This window comes from Ahaetulla prasina, chromosome 1 (assembly GCF_028640845.1).
Source record: "Ahaetulla prasina isolate Xishuangbanna chromosome 1, ASM2864084v1, whole genome shotgun sequence".
Lineage (NCBI taxonomy): Eukaryota > Metazoa > Chordata > Lepidosauria > Squamata > Colubridae > Ahaetulla > Ahaetulla prasina.
The window spans coordinates 267,543,666-267,555,765 of record NC_080539.1 but is presented as its reverse complement, the minus strand read 5'-3'; the positions used below and the strand labels follow the sequence as shown (position 1 = coordinate 267,555,765).

Sequence of the window (12,100 nt, the reverse complement as noted above, 5' to 3'; positions counted from 1 at the left end):
AGTACTAATAGACAAGGCCATTTATTGCTTTTTTCCTTGAGAAGGAACTGAAAACTTCAAGGTCCTAATCTGTTAAAGGAGTCCTTCACTGTAGCAGCTCTGAAACTGCGTACAACATGTAAGAAAAACACCAAAGATAACGGTTGATAGGGGCAGGACTTTTGTGTTCCATTATTGTTTAGCCACGTAGTGTTCTCATGTACTAGTACAAGGATGACAATGGGAAAAACACTGGTAGGTCTGTTATAAATCATTTTGTAGACCTTGCTGGGTGAAAAGTTGGTGGTACAGAAGTTTCTTGGTAGAATATAACTATATAATTTTTCCCTCCTGAAGCAGAACATACCACATAATTTCCCTGCTAGTAGGAAAATCAGATGAAAATTCTTGTTTAAAATTCTTGTTTATCTTTGCCCAAGCTTTTAAGAGAACTGCATCTGCGATAGTCATGAAAACCTCATAATACAGATTGCAAGATGAAAGAGTTATGCTCATTTTGCAAAGTGTCCATTCCTGGTTATAGAAACGTTCTGTTCATAGCCGCAGTTTTGTAGAGCAGTTGTCTAACTAGCATCTTCTGCTTCCCCCACCCCCTGAACAGGAAAATAGTAAATTTTGAATCAGGAGCTAAAGATACTTTAAAAATCTGACGCCCACTTCCCCAGCAGCATTATATGTACCTGTATAAGGAGAAGTGGCTCTTCCCTCCAGCGATAACATACAGGTAGTCCTTGCTTAACAACCGCTTGACAGTTACGACAGTATTAACTGAATGGTACTTTTGTCCACTCCTCAAAGTTCCAGCCATCCCAGCACCCCATGATGATTTGAGTGCAATCTGGGTGCTTAGCAACCAGCTCCCATTTACAACAGTTGCAGCATCCCAAGGTCAGATTATCATGATTTGCAACCTTCCCTGCTTGCTTCCCACAAGCGAAGTCAATGGGGAAACTGGCAGAGAAGATTTGAAATTGCTTGGGTAAGTATCCCCAGCCCATGTAACCTCCCTGAGCCTCACTGCACTTGTTCTGTTGAAATGTTTTCAGTGGGTGCCCTGGCAATCTAATAAAGAATTGGTGGTAGAAAGATTACTTTTCTCATGGTAGTTGTAGCACCCTTAGCAAATAAATTGGGGGCAATTGTGGACTTCGTAAAAAGAAAGTTTGTCCTGACCTTGGTCTTCTAAGTAACTGTTGGTAGAACTGCACTGTCCATCTTCCAAGAGCATACATTTCTTTCATCTTCTTTCATGTGTAACTCTGCCAATAAGTTAAAGCAAGAACTAAAACACTGGGAGCAGAGAAGCATTGTATCCAATTTTTGTCCAGGCTACTTATCATAGCATGGCACAGTCACCTCAAACTGGGCGCAGTAAGAATCTTTGAAACCTCTATTCAGCTAAATGAGACGATCCATTCATTGCTTACAATGAAGCATTTGTCTCTTGCAGTTGAACTATCAATGGAAGTTTATGGGAGAGATTTAGTATAAACATTAGCTAAAGCAAAGACAATGTGAAATGGAAATTTGAATCAGCAATACATCCAAAATATCCATAGATACACAGATTTATAGACATCAGAGAGCAAAACTGACAAAGAAGTTTTGTGTAAGAGAAGAATTTATGCAACAAGTTCTTTTGAAAAGCTTTCTGTAGGCATGGCCTGAATCTGCTTTAAGTTGGCAAAAGGAAAAAGCATTACATTTCTATTGTAAAATGGAGAATTACAGGGAAGTAATATCAATTAAAATTATTCCACAAATACATCAATTTAAATGACAGATTCTCACACAAGATGCAGCCCAGAACTGTTTTGGCTTTTTTAGCAGCTGCTGCACACTGCTGGCTCATATCTAAATGGTTATCCACTAGGACTCCAAGATCCCTCTCACAGGTACTACTATTGAGCAAGGTACCACATATACGGTACCTGTGCATTTTGGGGTTTTTTTGCCTAAAAGTAGAACCTTACTTTTTTCACTGTTGAATTTCATTTTGTTAGATAGCGCCCAATGTTCAAGTCTGTCAAGATCTTTCTGTAACTTGAGCCTATCTTCTGGAGTGTTGGCTATTCCTGCCAGCTTGGTATCATCTGCAAATTTGATGAGTTCCCCATCTATCCCCTTGTCCAAGTCATTGATGAAGATGTTGAAGAGTACTGGGCCTAAAACAGAGCCTTGGGGTACTCCACTGCATACTTCCCTCCATGTGGATGTAGTTCCGTTGAGGACTACACGTTGAGTGCGGTTGGTCAGCCAGTTACGAATCCATCTGGTGGTGGTGCTGTCTAACCCACATTTTTCCTAGTCCGGGGGGGGAGGGTAAAGTGGTTAGAAACCTTTTTTCTTGCTCTATTCTATATGCTTCCACCCCTTCTAGATATGTATAATCTGTTCTTTGACTTCATTATTTCTTCCTTTTTTAAAGTTTAAGTTACCCAGAGTTGTCTGGAATTGGACAGCCTCTAAGTCATATAAGTAAAGTGCCTACATAAAGCCATTTGTAGATTTGGCTAAATTTTGCTTCTCATCCAAGAAGCTTCTTTAGCTCTGACTGGATGGTGGGGAATGGGGGATTCCATGCCCCACCATCCAGTCAGAGCTGAAAGTGGTTCTTGGATGAGAAGTGAAATGTCTTAAAAGAAAAAAACAAACTCCAGTTGCCTCCAGAAAAAGCACCTTTGGGACAACCATGACCTGGATGATTCAGAATCTCCATAGACTAGATCAGTGAGATTGTTATTATGAAGCATTTACAGTCAGAATCAGACTGTGGAAGAAGCAGATAAGAATAGGGTATAGAGAGATTTTTAGAAATTCAGTTTGCACTGAAAGTTTGGTAGAAAAGATGGAAATTAAAGAAGTAAGCCAGAAATCTCAAAAGAACTTAGATTTTCATAAAATACCATGATCTAGCAAATTATTTATTCTTCTTTCTCCTTGGCTGCTTCTATTTTTGGAATAATGTCAAGGTGGATTGCTTGGCTGACTGAAAGCAAGGCAGAATATTATGCTGATGGATCAGAGACTGCAAGTAATCCATAGGAAGATATGTGGAGAAAATCCCCTTTTGAGTGATCAACCTTAATCTTGAAGACTTGGAACTATTCAAAGATATTGTGATGTTGATGAACAAGGACAGAGGTCAATGATAGGAAGGCCTGGAGGCAAAATAAGTGGGTTGGCATTGGATAGGTTATCATTTGAGATAGTTGTGAATGTTCAGTATGAGTACAGCAAGCAAATGGAAGGTATGAGATCCAAAGAAAGAAAAATAAAATGGATGCCATTAGAATAAGGGTAGTGAGACTTACAGGATTTGAAGAGCTCACCCAAGAAAGTTGTGAAGATGCTGGGAACAGACCCTTGAGCAACAATAGAGAAAACGAACATTTATGAACGAGTTAATGGTTTTGGAAATACTAAGCCATGGCAGAATTCCAAAACAGGAGAGGATGATCAATTGTAAATAAGGGAAAACTTAAGAATAGAAATACTTGAATTTGGTGCTAAAAGCTATGTATTTATCATATAGATTTATAAAGGTGGCCCAACTCAGCACAGATTAGGTGGCATATAATTAAAACTGATATAATGCCTAAAAAGAAGCAAATAACAACACAGAGCAGAACATAGGTGGAACCAGGGGTGAAATGCTACCGGCTTGCCCCGGTTCAGGTGAATAAAAACTATTGGTTCGGGTGAACCGGTAGTAAAAAAAAAAAGTTACCAATTTGATTGAACCGGCAGTTTAAAAAGCTACCGGTTCAGGTGAACCAGTAGATAGCTACCAGTTCGGGAGAATCGGTAGTTTAAAAAAGCTACCAGTTCCTCCGAACCGGTATTTCTGATGATCAGCTTTGCTAGGAAATCCTGTTTTCAAGTGAAGTTAAATTATGCGCCACAGCTGATCTCCCCCCCCTCACCTCTACTTACCTTCCTAAGCCTCCTTTTGGTGTGCAATGCACATGCGTGGCCAGCGAATCAGTAGCAAACCAGTTTGGATTTTACCACTGGCTGGAACAAATATAACCAAGGCAAACTACATACTGATGGGCACAGCACCAATTTATCCTAAAGCTTGGAAAATATATCACACTTGTTTTAAAATGTCCAGAGTTCAGATGGTCCAATCTCTGGAGGGAAAATGTTATTCCAGAGTGCCAGGACAAAATACTTTGCCAGGGGAATTTCAGTGGACTATTAGAAAGCTGAAACCAGATTGTCAGATGCCCCTAAAAACAAGAGCAAAGAAATAACGCTTATTCACTTGCACATGGCATTGACTCCACTACCCAGTCCACCAAAGCAATTTTGAGGTTTATCTGCCCACCATCTTCATTTCTGCTGAATTTGAAAAACAGAGAAAAGAATGAGCCAATCAGCATTTCCACTCAAGTTGACAAATGGGAGTGTACAAAAAATGATCATTAAATCATTCCCTTGTTCACGCTACTGCTAATCCTGGAAAAAGAAAAAGTCCCTTCATCTCCACCCAAAGCAAACAGGAAATAATAATGTTAATGCTTGCTTCCCATCCACATTTTCAGTATATGGTGTGGGTGCTTGATAGTTTGCAAATAAGGATCTGAGCATCTGTACAGCAATAGGACGAAACTGCCAGGATCCCCACCCACATCTCCTCTATTAAAAATCTCACCAAGAGCTGTAGAGTTGATGTGATATTGTGTCATTGACTTTATAATCCTGTGCCTCTGGCTGCAGCAGCGGAGGCTAAAATGGGGGAGAGGAAAGTTCTCCACAAAATATATTATTTTTAGGATGCAGGAACTGGTCACATTTTCAGGTGGCTATGATTTACCTCAACCAGACTTCTCTACCTACACTTAATCCACATATATACACTATCCCAAAATGGAACTTAGGCACACAGAAGTAAATTTGGTTGCCTGCCCAACAAAGCTTATGTGGGATTGCCAACGTCCAAAGTGGCTTTTGAATTTTTATAGAATCTTCCAGTGGAAATGCCTTTTGTTAAAATATAAGGTTAGATCAAGGGGAGGATTTCTTTGTGTGGAGATGAATTGTATGCAAATATAACACATACTGAATTCACAACAGCTCACATTGTTTAGCACCTCTCTCTTGATGTTTTCAGGTTTAGGTAAGTAGGACAAAAATTAAGTTCAGATCCAGATATTTAATATTATAATCATGCATCCTATATTTTACTCAAGTTCATGGGTACCAGTGAAGAGGTAATGCTCCTAACACTACACTAGCAAATATGTTAATAGCAAAGGGATACTTCCTTTGCATGTCACTGTGTGGAAAATAATATGTAATCATTTTGCTACTCCCAGATAATTGCTTTACTGCATCTTCAGTTACTGCATCAGTAACATCAGAATTTTCTTCTGAACTGTGTTTCTAAACTAGGTTATGATTCTTTAATACCTCAACTCTTGTTTTTGAGATAGATGGATCTTGACTGTCTTCTTTACTGATTCCATGTGAATTATGATTTTAGGTTTTATGGTGGTCAGCTTATTCTTAGCTAAGCTTATCAGGATGTGGAACTGTTAGCCTTTTCCAAACAGGTGTCCTCCATGAATATTGAACTACAGTTTTTATAATTCCTAATCAGCAGAAGAGTGGGAAATTAGCTGTTCCCCACTCTACAATTCAGAATTTCTCTCCATGTGTTGACACAATGGAAGTAGCTAAACTGGCCAAGTCTACAGTATTAACATGCAGTGTGTTTGGAGCCAAGTTCTAGAATGGTGCCACAGTTCTTGGTTACTATGGAGACTAATCTGTGAAAAGACATGAATACAAAATAAAATGTTAAATTGGGACCCCAAGCATGAATTTCCTTACTCTTTTATCTCTCTCTTGCCCTTTGTGTGTAAAGTACCCATGGAGATAGAGGAATGTAACTGAGAAAAGTCTACCAAGACTCCATTATATATATATAAAAAAAACTTGATGAAAATTCTTTGCTCCTACTACAGCCAAACAATCAGCAATAGCTTTTGATAGCAATGAAGACAAATTTGTCATAAAACCCATTAAGGTAACGTCCATTCAATAGTGTCCACCTTTCAGAGACTACTGGACAAGCCCCTGCAGTTTTCTTGGCAAGGTTTTTCAGAAGTGGTTTGGCATTGCCTTTTTCCTAGGGCTGAGAGAAAGTGACTAGCCCAAGATCACCCAGCTAGTTTGTACCTAAGGCAGGACTAGAATTCAGAATTTCCCCAGTTTCTAGCCTGATGCCTAAACCACTACGCCGAACTGGCTCTCAAGGATTATATGGCTGTTGCTAAATCTAGTTAATAATAATGCTCTTTGTTCTTGCATCAGTTACTGTCAGGCAAAAAGAACCTTGTAATCCTAGCATTTATAGGAGGTTTCTAGGGCGTTCCTGGGCTAAAGTGGTTGCATTCCCAAAACATGCTTAATATGTCTACTAACTTAATCCATTTTATGGGTTTGTGCAATAAACTAATCCAATCAGTTGCATTTGTGCAAGACATTAAACTTTCAAAAGGAACCAAGTTTAACCTTATATATAAATTACAAATATAATTGCTAGGATTTTACTGAATGTTTACACGACTGAATTGTGTGACATGAACATAGCCACCGTGATAAAAGGAAGACCAAATGAACTGGAATATCAATAGCTCACTCTGCAGAATTGCTGATGATGCTACAAATGAAGGCCAACGGCAAGCCCAAACGTTTGGAGTGAATTAGATTTAGTTTTAAAAGTAATCATCATTGAATTATAACTGGAAGGTTTTTCATGTACACTGAGTGGATATAAAAACACCAGTTCATATATAGACAAATTTGAGATACTTGAAAGACTCATTTGTTTTTGATTCTATGAGACATGGTGGCACAGTGGTTAGAGTACAGTACTGCAGTACTGTATTTCTGCTGACTGCTGGCTGACTACAATTTGGCAGTCTCACCAGGCTCAAGGTTGACTCAGCCTTCGATCCTTCCGAGGTAGGTAAAAGGAAGACCCAGACTGTTGGGTCTGACTCTGCTGCGGACAATCTGCTGACTCTGTAAACTGCTTAGAAAGGGCTGTAAAGCACTTTAAAGCAGTATATATGGGTAAGTCTAAATGCTATTGCTATAGATAGGAATGATCCCTATTGAAACCTCCCTCCTTCTCTCCCTCCCTTCCTGATGGAAAGATTAGTATACCCTTGCAACGAGTAGAGTTTTTTCAAGCATTATGTAGGTCATACTCCAGTCATCTCTTGCAACCCAAAACTCCATTCCCATTCACTGCTGGGGCTTGCTGGCTGAGCTTTATATTCATGTCATGCAATGGAAGGACTGAAGTAGGTTAAACCCTTATGACCCCCAAAAGCTCCCCTGATATCAACTCTTGAAAATTTGTGCCATCTGGAGATAGGACATACATTCAAAATGGTGGGGTAACCTTAAAGCACCCCCCCCAAACTCAATAATGACAAGAAAATCTTAGGTGTGCCCATGATTATGATGTGGCATCACTCACTTTGCTTCATTACCTTGCTCACATCAGCTTTTTTCTGCCACAAACAAGGTAAACTTCATCTTTCATCTTTCAAAAGATTCCCACTCTGATTAAGTCTGCCACTGAGCAAGATGGGAGTTGTAGTCTAACACACCTCACCCGCTTCCTGTTTCCATCCACAATAAGAATAAAGGTCAAACTAGTTTTCTATTGCTATATTGGCAATGCTGCCAGCTTTAATAGAAGGGGGGCTATTTTGCCCAAGGGGATCAGGACCCTTTGTCTACTTCTATGAATTAAGAGTAAAGCCACTACTGAAGCTTGCATATATTTGAATAAATGGAGATGTAAACATACAGGGAGAACCTATTATTTTTTTGGAATGCCGCTGAGCTTATAATAGAATTTCCTTTGCTAGTGACTGGTTGTCTTTGCATAAGAGGCCCCATTTTAGCAGCATCTCTCTGGGATGTCTCAATCATACATAATTAATAGGGAGGTTAACACACCCATTAAATATTTAGATAATATGGCTGATAGAAATAGTGACTTTATCTCCAAATGAGCTCAAGTGTTGTTTGGGGCCAGGGTTAACTCCCTTAGGGTTAATTGTCTGGAGTAGCTAGATTATGGAGTTCATACCTTCCCAATTACACAGTTCAGACTTGGGCAAACAGAATCAATAAAGCAGATGAGCTCCCATACATCGGCATTTACAGTTTGGTCTTATAAATCAGAGGGGTGCAAACTAGTGGTGCTTGTGAGCAATCTGAAGGGGCAAATGTGGCCTTAGAGATTTTCAAATTCAACTCCCAACTTCAGATGCCACAGGGCTGTACAAACGCTCCACCTGTCGGTCTCAAATTTAGTTGTGGTTTTCCATCTATTATCTTCAATAGCACTTCCTGCTTCTCTGTCCCATTTCCCATCCCATAAGCTATACCCATATCCTTTCTTTCTGTTCCAGCCACGGCCTTTATCATGCCTGACCTTCAGATTACACCCCCCCTATTTTTGCTTCTTCCTTGACTTGATCTGACTTGTATCTCCCCCCCCCCATTTGTATGTGAGTGTTCTAGCTTGTTTCAATTTCTTTGAAAATGTTTCTTTGGGGTGTTGGTGGTCAGGGAATGGTGTGTGTGTGTGTGTGTGTGTGTGTGAGAGAGAGAGAGAGAGAGAGAGAGAAAAGCAACGGGGAGATTCAGTTCACCCTCTAGTCCTTTTTCCTGTTGGATAGGAGAAATTACTTCATTTTTTTTTATTGGTTGATTGGATTGCAAAGTGGATCCTGTTTGTAGCAGATTTGTGACTTTTTCAGTGGCGGACTAGCTGACTAATAAAGAATGGATAGACTAATAAATAGTAGTAAAGTAATGAAATATTTGACTATGCCAGTAGCAGCCTGCTAGCTTTCTCAGTACCTGGAGTTTGCAGCTTCATGATCATTGGGGGTGGGGGGAGTGCTAGAAATCACTGGTTGAAGGGTGGACTAGAGTTGCCTTTCCTTCTTTAAGACCTCCTTCAAATGTAAACTCCATGTGGTTTCCATGTGTGTGATGGAAAAAGACAGGAAAAAAAAAGAATGCTATTTCCATGCTTTTCCTAAGAAAACTATAAATTTATATCCATGCAAATAATGCAAAGGCATCCTTACTTTCAATGTTTACCATTTAGTTATGTTAAATTTCAGTTAACATTAGTATAATTTTTTGCTGTGGTCCTGCTCACACTGGGAAACTAGCCCAGGTGCATTATTCAATAGTGTGTCTCTCAGCCTGCCTAAACCTACACAGCCCTGCTGTAGATAAAATGATAGATAGAATTTTTATTGGCCAAGTGTGTTTGGACACACAAGGAATTTCTCTTGGTGCATATGCTCTCAGTGTACATAAAAGGAAAGATACCTTCATCAAGGTACAACACTTACAACACTTAATGATAGTCATAGGGTACAAATAAGCAATCAGGAAACAATATCAATATAAATAGTAAGGATACAAGCAACAAAGTTACAGTCATACAATCATAAGTGGAAGGAGATGAGTGGTGGGAACGATCAGATTAATAGTAGTGCAGATTTAGTAAATAGTTTGACAGTGTTGAGGGAATTATTTGTTTAGCAGAGTGACGGCGTTTGGGAAGAAACTCTTCTTGTTTCTAGTTGTTCTGGTGTGCAGTGCTCTGTAATGTCGTTTTGAGGGTAGGAGTTGAGATAGTTTATGTCCAGGATGTGAGGGGTCTGTAAATATTTTCACAGCCCTTTTTTTGACTGGTGCAGTATACAGGTCTTATTTACAAGTATGCCTTGCCTTGGCGTCTTGCAGTGGGATTACTTAGAGATAAAGAGGCATTGGACTGAAACCTTGGTAGCTACTTTGTGTCTGCACAGTCTCCACTGAGTACAGTATTGTACAACTTCCAGTATGTATTCAAGTGTAAAAAAGCTGCAGCCTGCGTACTCTCTCTCTCTTTTTGTTTTGGTTCTTCTGTTGCCTCCGATAAAGACAGCCGTAGTTTTATGTTTTGTTTCTAGTGAGCCACAGCGACAGCTAACCTTGTTCTTAAATCGGCAAAAGCGATCAAGGAAAGGATTTAGATGAAAAAGATTTAGAACCGGGGAAAAAATAATAATAATAGAAATTGGCGATCGACGCAATTATATATGCTTGCTGAGAAGAGTTCAACATCTTTTTAGGGGAACGCAGTTCTTAACATTCGGACAACTCCCTGCTCCCCTTATAATACGCATTGGGACGGGTCAACTCACCAGCGAGTGCAGCCCTTCATAGGAGGAGAGCGGGGCGGAGACGTATTTGCTGCAGGACCGCCCCCGCCCCCCTGCTCTCTTCCCTCGCTGCACATTCGCTCTGAGCATTATGACGTCACGGCGTTCTTTAAAAAGCCCAGAGAAAACAATCGGCATTGAGAAAAATAGATGCCCTCCGATCTCATTAAAAGCGGTAGCTGTCTGACCCGCAGTTAAGAGCGAGCTATATAAGCAAACGCGAAGAACTACCTATAGAAGTCGCCTCGGCAAACATGGTGTCCCCGGTGACCGTGGTGAGTTCAGTCAGTTGTTTTTGTTTTCTTTTGGCCGGAGTAAAAAAAAAAAAAAAAGACAGGACAAGATATTCAGATAGTATCCTCTGATGGAAAGGAGGTGCGGTATCTGCAAGGCGACTTTATGATCCCCGCAGGAGTCTTTTGATAGATAACAATAGATAATAAAGAGTCGCTATGCGGCAAGTAAAGACTGCCTCCAGCATGTTTGCTGTTTAATTAGACTCCGGGGTTTCTCCTCCTAGTGCGCACTCGCTCTTGTTTCCAGACCTTTTCTTTCTTTCTTCCCCCACCCGGCTTTGTTAGAAAGAAAATGTGGCATGCCAAGTGTTGCTTTTCTTAGCGCTTCCCCCCCACCCCCGCTCCCCACCAAAAGCATCTGAAAGCTCGATTGGATGAAAACATTAAACATGTGACAAGAAAGCGTGACTTTGTTGATTTCATTCCTTGGATCCGGTCGGTTGGGGGGTAGGCAACAGGGAAGATGTTTTAAGGAGGAGGGCGGAACGGAGGAAGAAAGAAAGACGGTCCAGGGTTAATCTCCCTTTAAATGTCTGGCTTCGGAAGAGAATTCGGTGCACTGATGTTTGGCGCTTTTGCTTGCCAACGCTTGGGTCTGACTCTGCCCCGAGGCTGGCCTATAGTAAGTAGAACGTGAGCCGTCTACATGTAGATTCTCGATCACGAGTTGATGCTGCCTTTGCGGAAGGAAGATCGGGGAATTCCTGTGAGAGAAAATCGGTATCAGCATAAGTTCTGTTTCTGTCTTTCCTTTGTCCCCTCTCCTCCCAAACACCAACCATCAGATTGGCAATAATGAAACAAAAACAGAAACGAGAGAGCGACAGAAGTCAACAATTGCTCTTATGTGGGCAGAATAATGGAAATGAAGTAGATTTAAATTTAGAATTTAAATTTAGGATGAGCCAGTTTAGCCTACTGATTAAGGTACTACTAGCTCAGGAACCAGGAGGCTGTAAATTCTAGGCATGAAAGCCAGCAAGGTGACTTTGGACCAGTCTCTCTCTCTTTCTGTGTCCAACCAATAGTGGGTTTCAAACCCCATCGCTACAGGTTTGGTTCGCTTGTGGATGAACCTGTAGCAATCCACCACTGGGTCCAACCCACCTCACTTGGTTGTTGTGGGGAAAATAGGAGGAGGAAGGAGTGTTAGGTATGTTCACGGTCTTGAGTTGCTTATAAAGTAATAAAGGGAAGATACAACAATCTAATAAATAAACGTTCCCTCCCCCCAATAGATGCATGTACTGAAGGAAAACACTGGCCAGCGGGTATAAGTAATGTGAAATTAGAAAGTCAGGAGATTTCAGACTTGTGACAGTTTTACAGTTTGGGAAGGTGAATTGAATTTGGTTCTCTGGTCAACTGTGAAGCATCTTGGAATTCTATTTTGCAGAACTAATTAGAAGGATAATGTAAGCTTTCCTTAGGAAATCTTTTCCAGACTTCCTGCAGGAGCAGAATAAATGCATGCCATTTTCTGTTAATTTGAATATGTGATACACAGTTTGTTCATTTTTATCATCGAATAGGGTGGAG

The 12,100-nt window shown here is 40.4% G+C and overlaps 1 protein-coding gene across 6 annotated transcripts in view; it reads left to right on the top strand.

Moving 5' to 3' along the window:
• Positions 1–10,373: 10,373 nt before the first annotated feature.
• TMEM86A (transmembrane protein 86A) overlaps positions 10,374–12,100 on the top strand; it is a 150,047-nt gene continuing 148,320 nt past the window's right edge. For 5 of the 6 annotated variants that reach the window (XR_009152199.1, XR_009152201.1, XR_009152200.1 and 2 more), the window contains exon 1: positions 10,583–11,183. Coding sequence is in view for 2 of the 6 variants with exons in the window: in XM_058158307.1 (XP_058014290.1) it covers positions 11,091–11,183 (93 nt within the window). In the remaining 4 variants the exon portion in view is untranslated. Of the gene's footprint in view, positions 10,541–10,582; positions 11,184–12,100 lie in introns of those variants that run through there. The other variant, XM_058158330.1, reaches the window with a different exon arrangement.